General features: G+C 40.7%; 1 protein-coding gene across 2 annotated transcripts; it reads left to right on the top strand.

The window, feature by feature from the left end:
* Positions 1–737: 737 nt before the first annotated feature.
* mthfsd (methenyltetrahydrofolate synthetase domain containing) lies at positions 738–25,744 on the top strand. 2 transcript variants are annotated; one of them, XM_060922820.1, is made up of 8 exons: positions 738–833; positions 924–1,027; positions 5,783–5,896; positions 6,165–6,278; positions 6,395–6,485; positions 9,337–9,449; positions 16,108–16,233; positions 25,055–25,744. In XM_060922820.1, the coding sequence occupies exons 1-8, from the start codon at positions 806–808 to the stop codon at positions 25,658–25,660; spliced, it is 1,296 nt and encodes a 431-aa protein (XP_060778803.1). In that variant the 5' UTR covers positions 738–805; the 3' UTR covers positions 25,661–25,744. The 2 variants fall into 2 exon arrangements, with proteins under 2 accessions (XP_060778803.1, XP_060778804.1); XM_060922821.1 differs by lacking the exon at positions 5,783–5,896 and adding an exon at positions 5,625–5,738.
* The last annotated feature ends 672 nt before the right edge of the window (positions 25,745–26,416 follow it).

Raw genomic sequence — 26,416 nt, 5'->3', positions numbered from 1 at the left:
CTTTAAACTAATCAGAACTACACTCTATACATTGCTAATGTGGTAAATGACTATTCTAGCTGCAAATGTCTGGTTTTCTGTGCAATATCTCCATAGGTGTATAGAGGCCCATTTCCAGCAACTCTCACTCCAGTGTTCTAATGGTACAATGTGTTTGTTCATTGCCTCAGAAGGCTAATGGATGATTAGAAAACCCTTGTACAATCATGTTAGCACAGCTGAAAACAGTTGAGCTCTTTAGAGAAGCTATAAAACTGACCTTCCTTTGAGCAGATTGAGTTTCTGGAGCATCACATTTGTGGGGTCGATTAAATGCTCAAAATGGCCAGAAAAATGTCTTGACTATATTTTCTATTCATTTTACAACTTATGGTGGTAAATAAAAGTGTGACTTTTCATGGAAAACACAAAATTGTCTGGGTGACCCTTTGAATATTATTATGATTATTATTAGCATGGTCGCCTCACAGTTGAATAAAGTTGTGCTTTCTTTCTTTCTTCTTCTTCTTATGTCAGCTTCTCCTGAGGCAGAACTAACACACTAATGACAAATATACTTAATTCCAGGATTCCTACTGACAATAACAGTTCACATGTAAACAAAAAGTCTCTCCCCCCCAGTCAAGCCCAAACAGAATGTTTTCAGCGTGAAAACGAAACCATATTTGACCCTGTCCGGACACCGTAGCTGACCCGGAAGTGCGCTGTGTTTTGACAGGCAGCAGCTGGTGGTGGGCGTGTCCATGCAGCAGTGTGCTCTCTTCACTCTCCTCACTGTTTCAAGTGATTTTAAAGTTTGTAAACGATGGAGTCTGCTGTCATTATTCCTAAAGGTATGTGAAAGACTTTCTGTGCTTTCTGTTATTGTTAAACCTGAGTTTGACCCCATGGCTGTGTGTTTTTATGCCTTTCTTCTCTGTTAGAGGCGAATAAATGGGAGATTCGCCAGAAAGTGTGGGATTACATGGAGACTAAAGACCTGGCAAACTTCCCCCGGCCTGTGCACCACAGAATCCCAAACTTCAAGGTCAGAAGACACTTTAAATCAACACATTTATGTTGTTCTGCTGTACTGTACATCTCTCTTTCTCTCTGTGTGTATTATCACTCACTGGCTACTTTTTAATAGGAACTTGTTCTTGATTCTAAGATCCCTGTTCTTGGCTGCAGGAGCGGAATCCAGTATGTTCTTCTGCTGTGATGCTTTTCTGCTCACCACGGTTGTAAAGAGTGTTTACAGTGGTGCTTGAACGTTTGTGAAACCTTTAGAATTTTCTATGTTTCTGCAAAACATCAGATTTTCACACAAGTCTTAAAAGTAGATAAAGAGAACCCAGTTAAACAAATTAGACAAAAATATTATACTTGGGCGGCACGGTGGTGTAGTGGTTAGCGCTGTCGCCTCACAGCAAGAAGGTCTGGGTTCGAGCCCTGTGGCCGGCGAGGGCCTTTCTGTGTGGAGTTTGCATGTTCTCCCCGTGTCCGCGTGGGTTTCCTCCGGGTGCTCCGGTTTCCCCCACAGTCCAAAGACATGCAGGTTAGGTTAACTGGTGACTCTAAATTGAGCGTAGGTGTGAATGTGAGTGTGAATGGTTGTCTGTGTCTATGTGTCAGCCCTGTGATGACCTGGCGACTTGTCCAGGGTGTACCCCGCCTTTCGCCCGTAGTCAGCTGGGATAGGCTCCAGCTTGCCTGCGATCCTGTAGAAGGATAAAGCGGCTAGAGATAATGAGATGAGATGAGATATTATACTTGGTCATTTATTTATTGAGGAAAATGATCTAATATTACATATCTGTGAGTGGCAAAAGTATGCGAACCTTTGCTTTCAGTATCTGGTGTGACTCCCTTGTGCAGCAATAACTGCAACTAAACGTTCCTGGTAACTGTTGATCAGTCCTGCACACCGGCTTGGAGGAATTTTAGCCCGTTCCTCCGTACAGAACAGCTTCAACTCTGGGATGTTGGTGGGTTTCCTCACATGAACTGCTCACTTCAGGTGCTCCGACAACATTTCAGTTGGATTAAGGTCAGGACTTTGACTTGGCCATTCCAAAACATTAACCATTCTTTGGTAGAATGACTTGTGTGCTTAGGGTCGTTGTCTTGCTGCATGACCCATCTTCTATTGAAATTCGGTTCATGGACAGATGTCCTGACATTTTCCTCTCAAATTCACTGGTATAATTCAGAATTCATTGCTCCATCAATGATGGCAAGCCGTCCTGGCCCAGATGCAGCAAAACAGGCCCAAACCATGATACTACCACCACCATGTTTCACAGATGGGATAAGGTTCTTATGCTGGAATGCAGTGCTTTCCTTTCTCCAAACATAACGCTTCTCATTTAAACCAAAAGTTCTATTTTGGTTTCATCCATCCACAAAACATTTTTTCCAATAGCCTTCTGGCTTGTCCATGTGATCTTTAGCAAACTGCAGACAAGCAGCAATGTTCTTTATGGAGAGCAGTGGCTTTCTCCTTGCAACCCTGCCATGTGCACCATTGTTGTTCAGTGTTCTCCTGATGGTGGACTCATGAACATTAGCCAGTGTGAGAGAGGCCTTCAGTTGCTTAGAAGTTACCCTGGGGTCCATTGTGACCTCGCCAACTATTACACGCCTTGCTCTTGGAGTGATCTTTGTTGGTCGACCACTCCTGGGGAGGGTAACAATGGGCTTGAATTTCCTCCATTTGTACACAATCTGTCTGACTGTGGATTGGTGGAGTCCAAACTCTTTAGAGAAGGTTTTGTAACCTTTTCCAGCCTGATGAGCATCAACATTGCTTTTTCTGAGGTCCTCAGAAATCTCCTTTGTTCGTGCCATGATAGACTTCCACAAACATGTGTTGTGACGATCAGACTTTGATAGATCCCTGTTCTTTAAATAAAACAGGGTGCCCACTCACACCTGATTGTCATCCCATTGATTGAAAACACCTGACTCTAATTTCACCTTCAAATTAACTGCTAATCCTAGAGGTTCACATACTTTTGTCACTCACAGATATGTAATATTGGATCATTTTCCTCAATAAATAAATGACAGAGTATAGTATTTTTGTCTCGTTTGTTTAACTGGGTTCTCTTTATCTACTTTTAGGACTTGTGTGAAAATCTGATGATGTTTTAGGTCCTATTTATGCAGAAATATAGAAAATTCTAAAGGGTTCACAAACTTTCAAGCACCACTGTACAGGAGTTACTATATCCTTCCTGGCAGCTTGAACTGCTCAATCTGGCCATTTTCATCTGACCTGTCTTATCAACAAGGTGTTTGTTTCCATCCTAGTCACTAGTCCTGGGTGTGACTTTAAACTGTAACCAGTGGTGAGTCTGAGGTCCAGGAGGACTTGAGTATTGGGGAAAGTGGAGTTACCCCTTAATCACCATTGCTCCCAGGTCTGCTCTGACCCGGAGTGGTAGCACCTGCCTGGGTTCCAGCTACGGGTTAAATAGTATATCACCAATAAGATGCTGGCAGCAGGGCGCTTTTCAGTGCAATGTGGCAGACGAACCCAACAGGGTCAGTGGTGCACCACCAGATGGCATGCAGAAGAGCCGCTCAAATGGCCAACGGATGGCATCACTCGACAAGTCAGTTGTCACTGCTGGGCAACTTCTATACCTGTCAGGTCTGTGGCACTTTTGTGCACCACTTGGCATCAGGTCTGGAGGTCCCGAGAGACAACACGATAGGGGCACGACATCGTTTGTCTTACCTTACTGTGCAAGGCGCTTTGTTAGGAGAGGAGAATAGTATACGAGAGCTCATGAGGCCAGACATTCCATGGTGGCTCGGCCAGGCTGTTCGTGCCTCCGCTGCGGGCCACTCTGTCACTCTGGTGCGTTTCTGCGCATCCTAATGAAGCAGTCATTATCGCTAGCGATGGACAGCTGACAACAACGATGACTGGTTCCACCCACAGACTGTCCCTCACTCAATGTTTTTTGCACCATTCTGTGCAAACTTTAGAGACTGTTTGTTTATTGGGTGTGAAAACCCCAGGAGGAGATGAGCAGTTTCTGAAATCCTCAAACCAAAAGTACTCATCTGGCTCAAACCAACACCCATGCCACAGTGAAAGAAAGAAAGTCACACTTCACTGTGAGATCACAAACTGTGGGTGGTAGAAATGGGCAACTGGACTTGCTTGAAGATTCTTGAAAACGTTTCACCTCCCGTCCAAAAGGCCTCCCCAGCTCCGTCGCTATTGGTCGGATGGAGCTGGGGAGGCCTTTTGGACGGGAGGTGAAACGTTTTCAAGAATCTTCAAGCAAGTCTAGTTGCCCATTTCTACCACCCACAGTTTACTATGACCTGGATGATTGAGAATCTTCACAGACATGTGAGATCACAGTTTTTCCCGTTCTGATGTTTGAACAAAGTGAACATTAACTGAAGGAAGCTGATTTGAGAACTGCATCAAACAGCAGGTGTAGTGTGAGTGTACCTAATAAAGTGGCTACTGAGTGTATCCTGACACTAAAATTCACTATATATATTTTTTTTTACTCTTTTAGTAGTAAAGGTTAATATTAAACTTGGGAACAAATAATTGCTTTTGCAAACTTATCAAGTCATCTTCGGCGGCACGGTGGTGTAGTGGTTAGCGCTGTCACCTCACAGCAAGAAGGTCCGGGTTCGAGCCCCGTGGCCGGTGAGGACCTTTCTGTGTGGAGTTTGCATGTTCTCCCCGTGTCCGCGTGGGTTTCCTCCGGGTGCTCCGGTTTCCCCCACAGTCCAAAGACATGCAGGTTAGGTTAACTGGTGACTCTAAATTGAGCGTAGGTGTGAATGTGAGTGTGAATGGTTGTCTGTGTCTATGTGTCAGCCCTGTGATGACCTGGCGACTTGTCCAGGGTGTACCCCGCCTTTCGCCCGTAGTCAGCTGGGATAGGCTCCAGCTTGCCTGCGACCCTGGAGAACAGGATAAAGCGGCTAGAGATAATGAGATGAGATGAGATCAAGTCATCTTCAGTTAAGACTCTGTGAATGTTCCAGTGAGCAAAACAATAAGTAAGAAATAAACCAATTTGTGTCCTATTATTTTATGTTACTGGTAAATAATGTAGTGGTGTGATGCAGAGTTACCGTTACCACCCAGAGGTTGAATATTTTTCCTATAACAACACATCCTGAAGTGTTTTATTCTTCCTATACCACAGCAATCTGTAGACTCATCTCGTCTCATTATACTGAACTCCGCACAGAAAGGCCCTCGCCGGCCACAGGGCTCGAACCCGGACCTTCTTGCTGTGAGGCGACAGCGCTAACCACTACACCACCGTGCCGCCCATAGCCTGTCATGTCACCAACAAACCGCAAAGTGTAAAACTCCTCTGTCCTGTAACGTTTTCCTTGTGTCAGGAAAATGTTACAGCTTTGCTTCTGGCTGTTAGAAAGCACTGATACTGGAGATTCCGAACAAAAATGACAAATGTGTCCTCACAGAAAACTCCACCGTGTCAAAAATTGTTTTAATTTGCTTATTTGGAGCGTTCATTATACAAGCCCCTTTGTAAGTTGTTGTTGTTATAGAAATGATATATCAATGCACACTTTTTAATATATATATATATAATATACACGTGTGTGTGTGTGTGTGTGTGTGTGTGTAGGCTGCTACATCAGCCTGCGACAGGCTTCTTGTCCTGAAGGAGTTCCGGTCCAGCAACGTTGTCAAAGTGAACCCGGATAAGCCACAAGAGCGAGCTCGCTTTCACGCTCTGCATGTAAGTGAGTCATTTCTTGTTTTAATGCTTTTCTTTCTCTTTAGGGAGCTCAGGGGGCGTGCACGAAGCTGGTGGGCTTTGAGTTCTTCACCAAATGCCGTGAAGTCAAAGTGGATCCTGATAAACCCCTCGAAGGGGTTCGATTAGCAGCTCTGCAGGTGAATTCCTCAGTAAAAGCCGTCTGTTTACACATGTTAAGTAAGGAGTACAATACCCGGGGCATGCCGTTATAGGAAAACAATCAGTGGTGTGAAGCAGAGTTACAGTTCCGTCTTAAAGTTGATCATTTTCCACTAATAACACGTGTTGAAGTGTTTTTATTCCTCTTATACTACAGCTGTTACTATAGAAACACTAAGGTATTCGTAAAGGACTGTGATCCGTTCTTCGGAAAACAACTTCTTCATCCCTGTATTTTGACTCCAGGCTGGAAAAACGCTGCTGGTCCCGACTCCTCGTTTACGGACGGGCCTGTTTAACAAAATCATCCCTCCACCCGGAGCCAGCAAGGAGGATCTGCGAGTGTGCTCTACGTCTCAGGTGACTCACACACGCTTGTACTGTTTGTACGTCATGTACCATTTTTTTAAAAATAATTTTGAAAGAGTTCTAATTAAAAATGACATGACATTTTGTTGTTTTTGTTCCCCCCCCAGGGTGTTAAAGAGTTCAGTGTCCCAGTGGGTTTAGACTCAAGAGTTCACGTGGATCTGGTAGTAGTCGGATCTGTCGCCGTGTCTGAGAAAGGTAAACTATTACACTCACGGGCCACTTTATTAGGAACACCCATATGCATACCTGCTGTTTGATGCAGTTCTCTAATCAGCCGATCCCTCGACAGCAGCACAACCCGTGAAATAAAATCGCGCAGATACAAATCAAGCGCTTCAGTTAAAGGATATGGGACATGGATTTTTTTCTGGGTATAATTATGTATAAAGGACATAAGAAATGCCATCTAAATCACTGCAGGGCGTCAAAAATATGAAAATCATCACATTATTCAACTTTTTTTATACATCAGCGTAAAACAATGATTCGTTAATTAGCTAAGCAGTCACATGACCCGTGACGTCACAAAAACTTTCCAAGGAGCCAGCGCTTGGGTATCTAATGTAAACAGGTTACCGAAATGGACACCATCGACAGTGACATTCCCGATGTTTCACAGAGATGTGAAGTTAGACCCTATCAATTCGAACCGATAGCTGGAAATTCACATGAACATAGATCTTGTCTTTACTCTGACGGGTCAGATGATTCTGAGAGTGAGAGTTCATTCAATCCCCATGAAACTGAAAGCGGTCGGCTCGATAACACATCCTGGTAAGTTAAAAACAATTCTGCTCAAAGGCTAATGATCTGTTGAAAGAAGTATTATTTTTGTATCATACATTGAAAGTTCATCATAGATCTAGCTAAAGTCCGTTGCAAGCTAGTTTTTTTTTGCTGATATTTTTCGAGATTGATTGAGATACAATGCTTCCAGAGTCCGAGATGAAAACATTCAAAATGGCGAAACGAGTCAGAATTATGATAATCAATAATTGATACACCCAAAATTATAATACTAATCCTTATTGCATGAGGCCCATGGTAAAACCACACTTCCAGGAGGGGCTGCCGTCTGCCTCCCAAGCCGGCCGAGAGCGCTCCTTGTCGGGCACGGCCAGGCGGGCGAATGCCCTGGTCCGTCCGCCCTGTCTAAAAAATAATGGTACAACTCCGAGTGAAGGTATCAATGCGCTGTCGAAGCGCGCAGAAGGTGTTAGTACGCCTGTCATTATAGTGCGGACTTTCCATAGCATAGAAAATCGCCACGTTTCAATTTGTGTAACTGAACTTTGTTTCATGTCACTGGTCATATAAACCTATGTAAACAGGAAGAACGTGGAGGAGTTTGGTCGCATCTAACTACAGCCCCAAAAAATACCATTGGCCATGCTGAGCCTAGCTACATTGCTAACAGGAGTGACAGCGCGTCTGACTGACTGGGAGGTCGCAATACACCATGATGTTCAATGTACGTTAAACACTCTAAAAACGAAACAATTTTCTTGTCATCCAAGACACAAAAACTATTTTGTCGCATTCGTCATCATCACGATTCACACTTCTCCATATTCATCTACCCGCTTGTGCTGTACCCGAAAGTTTTTGTGACGTATGATCACGTGACAGCGGCTCTTCCGGTTGTAAAATATGCATATCGGAGCTCGAGCAGAAATGCCATATAATCATCACGAATATAACGATTTTGCTGAATTTAATAGATAATTTTGTATTTGTTGATGCAATTATTTCATATTTTTAATGGAAAGAAACTGATATAGCGTGCATTTATGTTTCATGTCCTTTAACGTTCACAATGTTCAAACACCAGAATAGGAAAAATTGTGATCTCAAAGTGAAGTCTTTCTTTCTTTTTCTTTCTTTCACTGTGGTATGGGTGTTGGTTTGAGCCAGATGAGTGTTTCTGGTTTGAGTATTTCAGAAATGGCTGATCTCCTCCTGGGGTTTTCACACACAACAGACAGTCTCTAGAGTTTACACAGACAGAATGGTGCGGAAAACAAAAAAACAAACATTTGAATGAACGAGTGACAGTTCTGTGGGTGGAACCAAACGCCTCATTGATAAGAGAGGTCAGAGGAAAATGGACAGATTGAGCAGTTCGAGGTGCCAGAAAGTAATTCATATAGTAACTCATATAATCACTCTTTACAACCGTGCTGAACAGAAAAGCATCTCAGCATGCAACAGCAGAAGAACACATTGGATTCCATTCCTGTAAAGAACAGGAATCTTAGGCTACATCCACACGACAATGGCAACGAGATTTTTTTTTAGCGGGTAAAAAAAATATCGCGTCCACATGGGCAACGGATCAGTAAAATATCAGGTACATATGGCAACGCAACGCTTGCTGAAAACGATGCAATACACATGCCACACCTCTACGTGTGCTGTAAGACGGTCCCATCGGAGACACCAGAACAATAGAAGAAGTAGGACGCATGCGCATAAACCCCTTCTACCTGGCATGAAGCACTCACAGGAACAAGCACACAACAACAAGAAGAAGATGGCTGCGACTACACGAGGAAAAAACGACTCTCTTGTCAGTGATAAACACTCTGTCACCCTCACAGGTCATTAATCATTAAACTCCAAATAACTCCTTCATGCCCTATACAGAGGGTGTTATTTATACAGAGTCACTCTCTTGTTGCTGTTGTTGTTACGAATGATGCGCGCGAGAGTGCTGCTTGTTCTAGTCATGTGGTTGTGACGTCATCGTAAACAAATCCGTTCTACTCATCCAGACGACTTCGCAACGGCGCCATTGCCAGATTTTTCCACTCTGGAAACCGTTCTCAAAAAATATCGTTTTGGGGCACCCAAAACGCCGGTGCTGTGTGGACGCCAGGCCGAAACGATAAATTTTATCGGATTCACCTGAATCCGTTGCCGTGTGGACAGGGCCTCAGAATCAAGAACAAGTTCCTATTAAAGCGGCCGACGAGTGTGTATGTGTATAGTTAATTATCTCATGTTTATTTTCCACATTTCCATTTTTATCTATTTTTTTTTTCAGGTTATAGAATTGGAAAAGGAGAAGGATATGCAGACATGGAATATGCCATGATGGTCTCGATGGGAGCTGTGAATGAATCCACTGTGGTTGTGACTGTTGTTCATGACTGCCAGGTCAGAAGCCTTAAATAAGTTCCAATACCGCAGCGCCATTGAATTCTTGATTCTGATTGGTCAGAAGGTTTTTATTAACGTTCTATAAGAGCAGCTCTGACAGGAGTCCTGGCTGTAAGGCTAATCACAGGGTTCTATTAATCCGCTCGTTTTAGTATATTGAACGGTTATTCCACGAAATCGAGCCGCGTAGCACCGAGTTGTCTATAATCCATGTACGACATTATTCTATCCACATTCACTGGATTTTGAGAAACGGAGCATTTTTATTTTTTGCAAATTTGATGAATAAAAACTTCATACAAAACGTCCGACAAAGTAATTTCCGCTTAAAATGTAAACAAACCGGTGAAATGACAGGAGCAGTTTGTGAAAAATGTGATAATAATAACAATTCTTGAAAAATTTTAAAAAGATACGTTCTTACCATCAAATACTTTCATTCCATATTTTGTTGCCTTTTTTGGGGGGGCTTTGTTTTTGAGTGGAGTTTTTATTTCGTCCTCGGTTGGTTCAGCAAGACGTGCCACCATTTTGTTTTTCTCTACTCAAGGTATATGAGCTGATATCCTGGTAATAGAGTAGCCAATCAGAGAGTGCAATTGCTTATATCCAGTGAATGTGGTTAGAATAATATTGGCTATATTTAGCACAGTTGTTGCTACGGTGAAAGTTCTGTAAGGGGATGTTGTTTATTTAACATTTATGGAAGGAGTCTCCAGTGTCGGCGCTTTGTAACAGTCAGAGATGAAGCTGTAACTTCCGACGTTTTCAAGACAGAGGAGTTTACACTTTGTCTCGTTAACATGACAAGCTTCATTTTTTTTCTGGTTTATTAACTGTAATGGAGAGAATAAAGACAAGCTGGTGAGCATTTATAGCCATTATCAATGTTGTAGTCGAGTCACTAAACCTCGAGTCCGAGTCCAGTCTCGAGCCCCCAGTGTTCAAGTCCAAGTCATTAAAAAAAATTTCGAGTCGAGTCCAAGACTCCAACTGCACCATTTGACGGTGGCTGTTTCAGTGCTGTTAACATTAGTTTGTTCCTGAACATGGCGTATGAACAGGTGAATGTGCTTCTCTTTGTCAGGGAGTGTGAAGTATTCTGTCAGAGATGGTTGGGAGACGGATGTACAGTAAGTGCAGAAGGTGTGTTTATTAATACAAGTGAAGACGGTAAACAATCCAGAACGGCAGGCAAAATCGTAAAACGGTGAAACAGGCGATAGGTTGAGCGAGGCACAAATAGGCTATCGTAGACTCGGCGGAATCAAAGACGAGAAACAGGAAATCAGGGATCAGGAAACCAAACAAGGAAATAAGGCTCGGTAATGTGTCAGCAATGCAACTCAATACTTCGTAAAATAAGTGCGTTTTCACAGTTTTTATATCGGTGTGCTGATTACGCCTTAATCCTGTGTGGGTACGAGTCGTTTATGGTGTGCGTGTGAGAGTCCACTTGGCGCACGTGCTGTCCGGAGCACGCCTGAGAGTCTATCTCATGCACGCACCAAGGTGCACAGGTGTGACACTCGCACGAAATTAGTACAAAAATTAATGTAGATGTAAATATCTTCTGTCAAATTATTATGGCATGTTACAAAAAAATAAAGAGAAAATCCGAGTCCTCGTCTCCAATTTACAAGTCCGAATGCAGTTAACATACATGTCAACCCATACGGAATGTCCGTATTTTATACGGATTTGATTCAATAAACGTAGTATACGGGCGTACAAATAAAGTTATACGGATTCTTTAAAAAAACTTCAATATTTATTTAGAGCTATAATCAATTCCCATGATGATAAAAGAGCGCATAACATTTACAAACGTACTGTACACCACAGAAAGCACAGACAGCCAGTAAAGAGTCTTACGAAATCGCGCGCTATCTTGTGCTAGCGAGACTTCGTTCCACTTCTGATCATGCGCACACCACATTGTGAGAATCCCGCCAACCGTGAAGTAACATTTTGTTTGAAAAGCATATTTCCACCTGAGCGACTTTCAGTAGTGACTGAAAAGATTCTGAATGGGCACTCCGGCAAAGAAATTCAAAACACAATACAGCGGTAGGTTTCTCCCTGAATGGAAGGACCTTTTCAATGGCATAATCCAACTGGCAGCCTCCAAAAATGAAGAATACGCACACTGCACACCTAGGGTGTAATTTTGGGTAGGGACGCTAGGGACGTGTCCCTATCAATATTCAGCCACTACTGTGTAATTACGATCAATAAAACCGATGTCCTAACCTGATCAATGATTATATGACACACAAAGGGTTAAATGTATGACACTGCTAATAATCTCCCCTCTAACGTAGATATCATTCTCCGATTAGCTACCTGTTTCTCGCTAACTTACATGGTTGGCTATCCCAGCTGTCACTCCATCTGCTGTAAAAGCAGCACACTTCCCACAGCAGCCGTGACTACCCGCCCATCAACCCCCCGTATCTCACACGTACACACCTGACCTACCCCATGCACCCCCCACTCTCCGTCAGCCTACGAATTGAGCTGGACTTCGATGTCCATGCATGCTTGCCCTACGACTCGCATGCTGACTTGAGTATCATGGACGACGGCCCCCCTCCCAAGAAACGAGACATTCGTTCATTCTTCTTCAAAGTCAAGAATGTAAGTGCAGGGTTTCCGTCGAGTTTTAAAAACTCGACAAAATCCTTTTGATGTATGGAAACCCTTCATAAAAGTATTGCTGCGGCTCCTTAGGCAGGTTTAGCAACGTGACAGGACGCATCAGAGCTAGGCTATTGCATAGCTGCAGAGAAAAGGAATGCTGGAGCAATGTAACTTGGTGTTAGATAATATCCTCGATGAATGAATGTTAAATTTATAGACCTAATGGTTTTACAGAATGTAAGTAGTCAGATGTAGGCTACTGCATGGCCATGCAGATGTGCGACTTGCATTTCAGAATCAACAGTGTGACAGCCGCTGAGTCTGCTGCGTTCACCGTTTTACAGAGACCTCTTTCTACTACTACTAGGCTAGATACAACAAATCCATGGTCCTTTACTGCCACCTACAGACGAATATTAAAGCTCTGCCTTGGATCACTTTTGTGTCCCCACCAATGTCAAAATCAAAGTTACTCCCTTGATGCACACTGATTGTGCGTGACATCAAAGTTGCAGCATCGGGAGTGTATGATGTGAAAGAACATTTCAAATCGAAACTACATCAGCGGAATGCAAGCCAAAGGCAAAATCAGCCACCGATGACAGTATTTGCGCGCTCAAAAACTGATATGCCAACAACTGGAAAAGACAGAAAACACAAGGCAGTGGCCGTTTTAGTTCAAGTTAGGCAGTGCTCTGTTTACCCCACAGTAATGCTGACTGTGAGAGAGTTTTCTCTCAAGTCAGGAAGATACACGCAGAGAGCAGAAAGAACCTGAATGCAGACACACTGACCTGGCCTACTGCAGTGTAAGAGCAACACAGACACTTGCTGTGACATGCAGCCTAGTGAGGGATTGGTGCAGAGTGCTAAAAAAGCTGTCATGGAGTACAATTCAGAACATTAGAGTGACACTTTGTGTTTTTGTCAAACATTGGAGCTTTGTATTCATTCTGAAGGTTTATTGTTATTAATATTGAATAAAAAGTAACTGGGGGATATCATTGTTAATTATCATTCAAATTTTAGGTAAATTATTTTAATTTGCATCTTATAAGGATTTTATAAGGGAAATACGGATTTTGGAAGTTGGTTATACAGGTTTGATTGACCAAAGTTTGACATGTATGAGTTAATGCATGAGTCCGAGTCATCAGTGCTCAAGTCCAAGTCAAGTCACGAGTCCTGAAAATTAGGGCACAAGTTGGACTCAGGTACTACCAACCTGGCTGTTATAAATGGGGTAATAACTTTTTTCACAGATGTTCCATGACATTTAATGTAAGTTATAAAAGAGCATAAAATATGACATAATTTATTAGTCAACAACAACAAAGTGTGTAATCATTAGCAAGTTGTGATGGTATAAGAGGAATAAAACACCTCAGGATGTGCTGTTCGAGGAAAATAATCTGTATCAGTAACTCTGAGTTTGTTTATTCTCTGCATCTTCTCTAAAGTAAACTACATTCTCAGCATTTGCTGCTGATTGGCTAATAAATGATGCATCCTGTAGCTACTGTTCCCTTCATGTGACGGTTTTTGTCCTCACCTTGAATTGACGAAATGTTTACAATTACTACAAATAATGTTCTGTTAGAAATTGTCATGTCACACCACAAAAAATAAAACCAAATGTATGATTCCTGGGAACGCATCGTGTATATATGGGTCGGTCTCAGAAACTGGGTACTGTGGGGGTACTCCACTAAACATACTCACAGTCAGTAAACTATACGGTTTTGAATGGTGATGTTGGTTTTAATTTGAAATAAAATGATGAAAGAAATAGTACAGATAAAACTAAATCTTTGATGTGAATACTCTTCAGAATTTGGCAAAAATTCTGCAAATTTGTGGAAAAATGGCGGCTTGATCTGGGGCATGATAAATGGTTGACTACATCGCATTCCTTTTAAAAAGGTCATAGTCCACTGAAAAGTCTACAGTTATCACTGATTGTATTTTAAGTTGTAACTTTATACACCTAAGGATTAGTGCGCTCACAGAATAATCATAACCGTAATAAAACATCATGCAAAATATTTGATCACCGTTGTAACTCCATTTTCCGCAAAACCAATACGATCGTGTGTTTTGATCTAAACGGAAAGCCTCAGGGTCAAGGTCACGACCTCACCAAAAGTAGTAACTTAAAATCACTACGCCATATAAACATTTAGTTATAAATCTGCGATTTTGTTTTATAAAACGAAAGCTGAAAGTTAGGTATAGAATATGTTTCTTACAGAATATGTTACGATGGTGGCTGGTCTTGTATGAATTTCTGAGCTATAAAATGAGTTGTGGTCTATTTTTTACCGTAGCGTGTTATTTGTGTGCGGGGAAGGACACGCATTAACAATTTGCATGTGTAGAATGGAATTTTCCACTCCAGCAGTTAGAAGTTGATCGTGCTTCCATTTGCGGTCTTTGTTACGCGGGTGATCTGTTCGGACGTTATCGCTGAAAAGGTGAGTTTTGACAGTTTTATTTTGTTTTAGTCTTGCAGTATAAGGCAATAGAATGTTTCTTTTTCATCTTACTTTCATATTTCGTCGTGTTTGCGTATTTCTGGCCAATATTTTGCAACCATGGTCAATTTAGATCGAACTTTTGATAGAATCTAGAACCAGTAATTTTGCCCCGCCCCCGCCTCACGCTCCGTCCGGTGCGGTAGTGATGTCCCGTTGCTCGTGCGCCGCAGCAGAGACCCGCGCGACCTTCAGCCGGTACAGTCGCTGTTCTTTTACCACCGCCGTTATTCTCATCTTTCCGGTGTGTTCTTGATTTTTCCATTGTGTCCTATTTCGCCATATCAAATACCCAAAATGTATCATATTATTCATATTTAAGTGAATAATCAATTCAGTCATCATAACTTGGCATTTTTAACCCAAGCAATCAAAAAGAGGAAATTTATTCAATATTTTCACTCATCTGTGAAGGAGGGGCTTTAATTCTTCATGATGGAGTTATTTTATATGGAAATCAATTTTACAAAAGCATTTGAATTGGAATCAAAACAATTTTCCACAGTGGAGGCCAGATAAAGCAAGATACTATCTTTATTCTTATTAAACATGACAAAAGAAACATTGAGTGTGAGGGAAATGCAAAAAAAAAAGTAAAATTAGAAAATTTATTTTTTGACCATAATGTCCCAAATGAGAGAGCAGTTTCTGAGACGGACCCATATATTAAAAAAAAAAAAGCTACATTTTTGCACTTTGCCTCCAGTTCTCTTTGCAGAACAGACAACACTGCTCCCTCCTTCACATTTTCTCTTATTTTTCTTTGTCTCGAATTTGTTATAAGAGAAAAAGAGTCACATGACAACTCTTGCATTTATTTTCGCGAGAATGCAGGATTTGGGATCAGGTGAGCTTTGGCAGGGATCTCTCCAGGGGAAAGTGTGTGTATTGTTTGAGCTTCATATCTGAGAACTTGGATGTTCTACAAACGTCCTAAAATATCACAAGAACATTACGAATGCCCCAAAATAAAAACCTCCTCGAACTCATGGCCATGTGATCTAAAACGGGTAGCACAAATCCAAAATGGCGGTCGCTTATAGCTGTAATAGTGTGGCCAATGATACAATTTGGACAAAAAAACCTCGATAAAATGACTAGTGTCCATGATTACTATCTCAACTCATCTTTCAAAGTGTGGTAAACGAAGGTTTCAATGCTACAGCGCACACAACTTCCAAACAACGCGACTTCGTTTGTAAATGTACTCATTTCTTACCTCGTAAAGTCTTTTATCGCTTGGAAAAGTATGAAATGATAGTAGTCTATCAGTTGGATTGTTATTGCAGCCATAAGCTACGCAATAATGTACAATTTTGAGCGATATTTCAGACTTTATAGTTCATGGAGGCGTTTGTTTACCCATTTCAAATCACGTGACCACAGCACTCTAATGGAGCCAAGGAGGTCCGTTCAAAATACCGGTTTATAAATGCACACGTTAAATTCAGTGTACTAATGTGTTCTGTGATCATCAGGTTGTGGACATTCCAGAGGGACTGACGGAGAGTCATGATCTCACTGTGGACTACATCCTCACACCGAGCAGGGTCATCAAGACCGAGTGTAAGATCCCCAAACCCGAAGGCATCATTTGGTCAAAGGTAAATCTAAACACGCAGACCACTAGCAGTTTTATTATTTAGTCTAGGACCTGGCTTAGACATGTATGCATGTAATTTAGGAGAGGATAACTCAACTGTTGTAGGCTAATTTGACCCCAAGGAATAACTTGGGATGTGTGCCAAAATCGCTATCCAGGGTGAAGAGCCTGAAAATTACCAATCCAAGATGGCCACTGGTATTACGGTATGATTATTGTTGTTATTGTGTTGCTCTTCATGTTCCTGACCCTGGTTTATGTGACACATAAACAGTAATAATGTGATATTAAACATTTAGGCTCTCAAGATATTGCTGCCTGCTAAAGTAATAAGTTTTGTTTTGTATTTTTCACTTGAAGTTAACATTCCATTGATCATAATAGTATGATTTGAAAATACAATTTCTTTATATTAATCAAATGCTTGCTTTCTTATACTCTCCTAAGTTATGTGCAATAGGTCTCCCAATTCCAGAGATGGACAGTAACGAAGTACATTTACTTGAGTACTGTACTTAAGTACACTTTTTGAGTATCTGTACTTTACTTGAGTATTAATTTTTTTGGCAACTTATGACCTTAACTTCACTATATTTGAAAGACAAATATTGTACTTTTTAACTCCACTACATTTCTATCAAGGTCCTCGTTACTCGTTACTACGAAGCAGCTTTGAAAGTGGATGGTTTTTTTCTTTTCTTTTCTAAAACGTGATGGTTTCTTCGCAGGTGACGTTGAGACAGCCGATCAGTAATCACTAGGGTCACGTCCATAGACTGTATAAAATCAAGTTCAATGATTTCTCCGCAGCATTATTTAACACGATCAGTTGATGGCGGAATGGAAGGAGGCGGTTCTTCTGGGGAATGCACACACACCCATGGCTATAGCTAGAACCCATGTTTCAGTTTTTTGAAAGGATTGGAGTCGTTTCGTTTTAAATGTTTGCTTTGTGCGCCTAAAACAGAGCACATCACGGCCTACAAAAACTCGCCGTCCGACCCGCGGAAGCATATTGAGGTATATAAACGTTTTATTCCAAGAGAAAGCTTGTAATGAAGTTATGTGCTTATAGAGCTAGCGATAACGTTGCAATAGCTATGCAGTCTGGTTAGTCAAATGACTTTCTATGGATTTGCCCACCAAGTTGCCGTAGCCTTGTCCATGGCTAATGTTGACACATAGCTAGTTAACTTGGACACTGTTAGTTAGCATGTAAACACAGAGTTATGCTAACATAAATAACGTTAACTTCTCTGAAGTGCTTTCAGAAATGTTTTAGCATAATCTTGCCAAATAAACAAAATGTAGAACTCTTTCTTTTCTAGTAACGTTAGCTCCCCAATATGATTTTGAGTTTGAAAAGATTTTGCTAGCCTGTCAGTTGGAGCTTCACGGACTAGCTAGCTTAACCTTAAACCATCATGATTCCACAGGCAGATTCATATGTACATGAATAGAGGATGTGCAGTCACGTGACCCGTCCGTGTTTACTCCGCCATATTGGATGGCTTCAGGATTGTTTACCTTGCGCGAGCGTAATGGATCCAGGGAGTAATCCCCAAGAAAATTCGGAAAATACCCCATCTACATCGCGCGATTACTTGTCTAAGTTTGTTCAGCATCTTGAAGGTGACGTGAGGCAGCGTTACGTGGAAAAGTGTTCCAGGTTGGGGATTGCAGATCCGTACAACTTGCCGCAATCCTTTTTCAGGGAAATACGGAGCTGCGGTGCCGGCGATTTGCCCGATCTGGCCTACCACGACATTTACAATTTTCTCATTAATAGTGAATCGTGTTACACTGGCAAAGCCCTCAAAGCTTACAAGAGCCTGGAAGCTTATAAATATTTTGTTGTTGCGGGATGGATATCTCAACTATACCTCTGGAAGGTCCCGAAGAAGGAAGTCTACTTGATAACCTCATGGGTAAGTGGCATTAAGACGTTTATCATAAAGAGACTATGCAGGACGTTTTATCGCTTATTTAGTAATTTTAATACAGAATTTACTCTGATGAAATTATTCAGACACTCCAACGCCCCCCCTAAAAAAAAAAAAAATCAGATCTGCACGATTCAGCCGTGAAAAAGGCGCATCCGCCGTTTGCATCCCTGTTTAAACTCATAGGTTAACCGACTTTAACCGGCTAATGAGGCTCGGTGGTCGGTCAAGATTTTTTTTTAGTTTTCGCCATCCCTACTATGGATTGGCCTTTCAAAGGCATATATGAGCCAAAAAGATAAAACATTGTCATAAACTAGGCCAGGGTAGTAGGGCTAGGCATAGCCATTTTAAACGTTAGAGACTGTCTAGTTTCTAAGTATGCAGTTATCATTCAATCCGAAAATCAACTTAACAGATGTACTAGGAGTATTGAATTAGAAGATTACACCTACCTGATATGAAGTGTTCACTACAAATTCGGCTGGTAGAACTGGGGTTCCAGTTTTCTCTTCGCACAGCGGACACCCATTTTGCGCGTCTCTCCTCGTCTGCGGGGAATCTATAAAATGACAGGCCCTCCTTTTGGCCCTGTCTATTGGTACAACCAAATGCTGAACAAGATATAACCATTCTCGAAAGATCTACTCCCACACACTTGATAATTAGAACGGGTTCGTCTAAGTTCTATGCGCGACCTTGCCGTCCAAAATGGCGGATAAACAAATATCACGTGACCTTGTGACGTTACATGCACGCTGTCTATACAGACACTTGTCCACGTGTGCTCACACGAGACCTGTGAGATGGACAGTATTGTACAAGTCATTCACGATAAATTGTTGGCATTTTTTGTTTTGATGTCAGATTATGGTCTTGCTTTTTTTTTTTTTTTTTGTCTTGCTTAAAGCAGTGTTGCTGTTGGGCAGTTATTAAGCTCGAGGTGTGGACCTGGGTTTTAATCAGTTTGGATTGTTATTTTTAATTTCTCAGCAAGCTGTATTTACAGCTATTCCACTGTCCTCCTGATTAACATACACATACTGTACATGTGCACACATTGCCAGATCTGGGTCAGAACACGACCATGCTGCTTTGTGGGGGTGGGGGTTAGAATTAAAAAAAAAAAAAATGAAAATGACAGTGGTTCTTTTTCAGTTCAGTTGTGTTTCATTTTGTAACATTCTACCAGGCGTTTATTCTACAGGTTCAAGTTAGTCAGTAAATTCAGTTGGTTGTTTCAGAGGCATTAGGTTTTGTAAGCGTTGTGCCAATAATACAACAATGCGTTGACAGAAAATGTATTTTTAAAAGCAAGTACTTCAGTACTTTAAGTAAAAATTTGACTGGACTTGTAAGTAACATTTGACCAACGGGATCTGTACTTTGACTTAAGTAATGAAGTTTGTCCACCTCTGTACAATTCCATGATTTCATGTTTGAGGTAGGGTTCTTCTCTTTTTCTCACGTTTTCTGTGAAACTGCAATTTTGGCCAATTTTTGGTGTATTTGACCTTGCCCTTGACCATAGCTTGCTCCCTTTTCCTGCAATCATCAAAATGAGGTCACTAATGGATTCCCCATACCCAAAAACTCATAAAATGAAGTATTGCACATACTTCTGTGGTGAGTGGTCCAAAGATTGATATTTTCAATATGGCTACCGGCGGCCATCTTGAATTGGAAATTTTCAGCCTGTTCACCCCAGATGGCGATTTTGGCACACATCCCAAGTTGTTCCTCGAGTTCAAATTAGCCGATAACAGTTGAGTTATCCTCTCCTAAATTATGTGCATACATATCTAACCCAGGTCCTCGACTAATTATTATGATATAGTAAAGTGCAAAAAAAAAAAAAAAGGATACTGGAAAATTTGGACAAATTATGTAACAATCTTTAGGCAAGATATTGAGTAACTCGACACAATGGCGCCCCCTATGTTTGGCTCCACTCACTCCACTGGTTCTGTTTCTCTCTTTTTTTTTTTTTTTTTTTGGTCTTGTTTTTAGGAGTTAGACAATTCTCAGTCAGAGTTATACATGTAAACAGCCAGTTTTTATTATTATTTTTTTCTTTTCCCCCTTATTAAATATGTATGTGGGGTTTGTGAATGATTGTATAGAAGTACAGCTGAATATGGACGTGTATGGATGAAGGGAATGTAGATGTATATGATAGTGTGTATACAGGCGTAGATAAGCATATATGCTGCTTTTTTTTTGGCTTTCATTTTATTTACTGATTTATTCTGAATTTGCCTACTTGATCAGGTATATGTGTACAGGAGTATGGAGATGAATTTGTGCTCTTTTTTTTCTTTTTTTTTAAATTAATTATCTTACTTTGGTTTGATGACAGACTGGTAACATGATAAAGTTAAAAGCAACATGTATAACCTGTTTCTCAAATAAAAAAAAAAAAAAAAGCATCTCCGTTGGACAAATTAAATAAGGCAGACATTTTATTTATATCAACAAGACACTTCAGGCCTGAGGTACAAATAGTTTTCAGCTGTAATTTGGTCCAAATCTGCACAAAACACCTTGTAAAACCAGCACAAAAAAAACGGATGGACATATTTTTGTGCACGATTTACCCCACTTCCCAAAAACAAGGTGTAAACTAGCTGCGTGTTGCTCAGAGCTTTATAGCTGGGTCGTTTTCCTACAGAATTGAGTGAGACTTTAACTGCTTTTTAAAAAAATTAATTAATTGATTGTTTAAATCAATTGATCACTCAGTCAGTTTAATATTATTGTTATTAATATAGTAGTGCTGATACTGGTGGTAGTAATAGTAATGATAATAAGGGGAATTGAAATCTGTATAATGATGACGAAAATAATGCATAGTAATAAAAATCATATAAATGCATTACTATTTGTTTTTGTTTATTCAAAAATATTTATGAACCTGTTTATCATGGTTTTAAAAGCAATTATTCAGCCAAACGTCATGTTAGTTCCTGCTTGTCCATCAGGGTATTTACAGAAAGAAAGAAAAGAAAGCACAACTTTATTCATCACACACTTGCGAAATTTCCTCTCTGCACTTAACCCATCTGAAGCAGTGAACACACACACACACACCCAGAGCAGTGGGCAGCCATGCTAACGGCGCCCGGGGAGCAGTTGGGAGTTCGGTGCCTCGCTCAAGGGCACCTCAGCCCAAGGCCGTCCCATATTAACCTAACCTGCATGTCTTTGGACTGTGGGGGAAACCGGAGCACCTGGAGGAAACCCACGCAGACACAGGGAGAACATGCAAACCCTGCACAGAAAGGCCCTCGCTGGCTGCTGGGTTCGAACCCAGAACCTTTTTGCTGTGAGGCGACCGTGCTAACCACTACACCATCGTGCCGCCCATAATTACTATGCATTATTTTTGTCATTATTATACATATTTCAATTCTCTGATTACTGATTGAGTGATCAATTGATTGTTTAAATCAATTAATTAATTTGGGCGGTGTAGTGGTTAGTGCTGTCGCCTCACAGCAAGAAGTTTCGAGCCCCGTGGCCGGCGAGGACCTTTCTGTGCGGAGTTTGCATGTTCTCCCCATGTCCGCGTGGGTTTCCTCCGGGTGCTCCGGTTTCCCCCACAGTCCAAAGACATGCAGGTTAGGTTAACTGATGACTCTAAATTGAGCGTAGGTGTGAATGTGAGTGTGAATGGTTGTCTGTGTCTATGTGTCAGCCCTGTGATGACCTGGCGACTTGTCCAGGGTGTACCCCGCCTTTCGCCCGTAGTCAGCTGGGATAGGCTCCAGCTTGCCTGCGACCCTGTAGAACAGGATAAAGCGGCTACAGATAATGAGATGATGCTGGTGGTAATAATAATAAGAAGAATTGAAATCTGCATAATGATGAAAATAATGCATTGTAATAAAACTCATAAATGCATTACTATTTATGTATTTTTGTTTATTCAAAAATGTTTATGAACCTGTTTTAAAACCATGATAAACCAATTATTCAGCCAAACGTCAGGTTAGTTCCTGCTTGCCCATCAGGGTATTTAGACTCGAAGCATCAAAAAGTTTCCGGTTGAAAAAAAATCCCTTGAATGTGATTTAATATTCTCGAACAACGTGTTTACTCACCTTTTGCCTTTACCTTCTTTATCCCTTTTTATAAACAGATTTATTTCCCCCTTTACCCAAAAACCTTAGGGTGTACAAACTTATGCACTGTATCTACGCCCAAGAAATAATACAGCGTCTCCGTAACGGTCTCTCTGACTCTAACTTATTGTTTGCACAACAAACTAATACTGAAAGCCTCACTTTTTTTTTCTTTTTTTTTCCTCTCTGTTTTTAGGGAAACCAAGTCAAACACGTTTTTATGTACATCCTTATAAGGCGTGTTTTGTTTATGTTGCGTGAATTAGTGACCGTGTTTATCTGTAGTGGCTCTGAATCACTTCAGTCAGCCAAAATCCAGAGCTCTGCGAAGGCCAAGTCTGATGTTCAGAAGATTTGTGGTTCTGGCATTCATGACTTTTTCATTCTATGTGGAAACAGTCTGGGGTCGACATGATGTGAATATTTGCGTTAGAGGAATACAACACAGATTTGATTTATTTATTTTTGTCTGATGAGCAAAAATGATGTCTTTGGTTTAAAAAATAAAATACATACAGCTGTGGCTAATTTCCAAAAACATACATTTTCTATTATAGCTTGTTTTAATAATATATTTTAAATCCTCTACTGATTATATATTTTTAAATGAAATATGGAAACCAGATTGGAAAAGGGTTTATATACACGCTAATAATCCGGTCTTGATCAAATTTGGGTTGTTATCCAATTATTTAGCACACTGCTGTATTTTATTTCGGATTAAAGCCAATATTTAGTTTCGGTGAATCCGAAGCCCATGAAGAGATAAAGGAGATCCGTCCTGTTAGCAGGAAGCAGGAAGCAGGAAGCATGGACTTGATTTAACTCCGTAGCCTCAGCAGTGATAAAGCAGCCTGGTTTTTCTTTAATTTAACGTGAGCTGATAAATAAATATTTGCCTGTAAAGTGACTCAGTGTTTAACACAAGCAGCAGAAGGTTTGAATTTTTTCCAAGTTCCTTTCCAGTAGGTTTATTTGCAGGATGCAGAGAGACTCTAGAGGTACAAAAGTCGTGTATTTCAAAAGAATTCTGCTGATTTGAGTTTTAACATCACCGGATTACTTAATTACATAATGAGTTGGATTTATTTCTGTCAAAATCCGTTATTGTTGAATACCTGCCTTTCTCACGTATGAATTATAGAATTTACTAAATCAGACTGATCATGAGTCATTAAAATCAAGTTTGCAGAAATAATAATAATTAAAAAAAAAAACCCTGAAATAAGAAGAAACTGTCGTGTGCTCCACAGTGGTTCCTAAAATGAAAGTCTGAATCTTCATCTCAGTAATTGAAATAATTCAATGGACTGAATTTAGAAGTGATGTATTTATAAAATGCAGATTAATCTGGTGGAAGGATCACTGGTGAACCCGACAACAAAGTACTTTCTGTCCAAAAGGGTTCAAATTAAAAACTTTTTTTTTTTTTTTTAAAGAAAAACCCTTAATTATCAAATTAAACCTTTAATAACGTGTGTGTGTGTGTGTGTGTGTGTGTGTGTGTGTGTGTGTGTGTGTGTGTGTGTGTACTAAACGGGCTGCAGAAACTCCAAATTACTGACGTTAACTTCTTAATTAAATTTACCGATACAGTCCTCGTACTTGGGGCACTCTTAAGAACTTCTTTCTTTCTTTCTTTCTTTCTTTCTTTCTTTCTTTCTTTCTTTCTTTCTTTTTTTCTTTCTTTCTTTCCTTTACTTTTGTAGGCCTTTCTCTACTTCTTGTTGATCTTTCTTTCTTTCTTTCTTTCTTTCTTTCTTTCTTTCTTTCTTTCTCCTTCATGTTCTGTTTTTTCTCATTCTTCATTTCTCTTTTTCCCTTTTTGGACTGCTTTCTTTTCCTTCCTTCCTTCCTTCCTTCCTTCCTTCCTTCTCCCTACCTTCCTGCTTCTCTTTTTCTTTTTTCTTTGTCTCTATAATTTTCTTTCTTTCTTTCTTTCTTTCTTTCTTTCTTTCTTTCTTTTTCTTTTTGTAGGCCTTTCTCTACTTGTTGACACTCTCCTTCTTGTTCTTTGTTTTTTCTCATTGTTCATTTCTCTTTTTTCCCTTCTTTCTTTCTTTTTCTTTCTTTCTTTCTTTCTTTCTTTCTTTCTTTCTTTCTTTCGTAGGTCTTTCTCTATGTCTTGTTGATTTTCTTTCTATCTTTCGGTCTTTCTCTCTCGTGTGTGTGTGTGTGTGTGTGTGTGTGTGTGTGTGTTTGTTTCAGGTCAGTGAGGGGTCTTTGCCTCCAAAAAGGGTTCTGCTTACAACTGTTATCTATTTAGTTATTAATAAAATAAATAAATAAATAAATAAATAAATAACTGTGTGATTGTGGCCTTTATGATGGAACAGGTAGTAATAATTTTGTTGATTTAAAACTAAGATGAAAAATGTTCATCAATGACCTTCTGTGTAAATCCAGAGCAAAAATAATAACCACATGACTGAGATATAACTACGGTATCTGTGTGTGTGTTGTGTGGTTTTTTTTTTTGGTTATTGGAAGCTAATTTGAAAATGGTTTTTAAGACTAAAATGAAGCCAACCGACTTTAATCCTGGTTATAAGTGAGTCCCACGTGTATTAAAACATCTCAGCATGGCAATAAAAAGGTCTTTAAAAGTATATAAATTAGATTTATTGATTCCTAGAGATTTATTTTCCCCTTCATAAAATTCTGCTTGGCTTTTTTATCCCACACCACATGTACAAATCCAGCTTGTCGAGTTTTCTCTTAAAAGCTGAAAACGTTCTTATTTTTATGTCTGCAGCTCGATGCAGAAATGCTGGAGAAAATTCCCATCCTGAAAAAACTGCGAGCCTTGGAGCAGAAGGCTGGAAAGGAGGTAATGCTGAAAGTGTCGTCCGCTGAAAGTGTGAAGACAAAACAGGAGCATGAGCCTGAGCTGAGTCCTGATCCAAAACACGACCTGAGGCACGATCCTAAAATCCCAAGGCAAGATCGTACACTCACGCTTATCGGCTCTGGTGAAGACGCTGGTGTGAAGTGTGAACGTTCTCAGGCTCGTGTAAACACGCTTTATTTAGGCGCACTTCCAGCTGGACTGCGGGTGAGCGAGCTGAAGAGTTTCCTGAGAGAGCGGGACGCTATACCTGTTCGACTCACCTGGCAGGGGGCACAGCGCAGGGCGTTCCTCGAGTACGGTGACGAGCGAGCCTCGGATCAGGCTCTGGATGCCCTGCAGGGGCTCTGTGTTCACGGTCACATGCTGCACGTAGAGCGAGCCAAAACCCAAAAGGGCCTCCATAGACCTGGAACAAACCGAAAGGAACAACTCGGACTGCAACATCCACCATCAGGAGAGTCCCAGCGGAGAGGTTGGAGGAAAAATCCAGAAAAGATGACCGAGGCATGAGATTTCAGTGGGAGAACATCATTGATGAATGATCTTCTTCTAAAACAATTGTTTTTGGAAATAAAATTCAGAAATCCTTCTAAACCTGATCATGCTGAAACTGTTTTTTAAAGGTGTGCTTTCTTAATGTTTAAGATTTTTTTTCGAGACCTGTTATATAATAATCATACAACCCCGATTCCAAAAAAGTTGGGACAAAGTACAAATTGTAAATAAAAACGGAATGCAATAATTTACAAATCTCAAAAACTGATATTGTATTCACAACATATCAAATGTCGAAAGTGAGACATTTTGAAATTTCATGCCAAATATTGGCTCATTTGAAATTTCATGACAGCAACACATCTCAAAAAAGTTGGGACAGGGGCAATAAGAGGCTGGAAAAGTTAAAGGTACAAAAAAGGAACAGCTGGAGGACCAAATTACAACTCATTAGGTCAATTGGCAATAGGTCATTAACATGACTGGGTATAAAAAGAGCATCTTGGAGTGGCAGCGGCTCTCAGAAGTAAAGATGGGAAGAGGATCACCAATCCCCCTAATTCTGCGCCGACAAATAGTGGAGCAATATCAGAAAGGAGTTCGACAGTGTAAAATTGCAAAGAGTTTGAACCACGGGCGATTGCTCTAAGACAACGAGGGAGGCTCAGCCTCCTCTAAAAACGCCCTTATAACTTTAATGTGTGCGTGAGTTTCTCCCCCTCGTGACAGCGCGATGCAGCGCAGCCTCAGTGGACTTCAATGGCATTTGGG

Source organism: Neoarius graeffei, chromosome 6 (assembly GCF_027579695.1).
Source record: "Neoarius graeffei isolate fNeoGra1 chromosome 6, fNeoGra1.pri, whole genome shotgun sequence".
In the NCBI taxonomy this organism is placed as follows: domain Eukaryota; kingdom Metazoa; phylum Chordata; class Actinopteri; order Siluriformes; family Ariidae; genus Neoarius; species Neoarius graeffei.
This window is presented reverse-complemented; position numbering and strand designations above follow the sequence as displayed.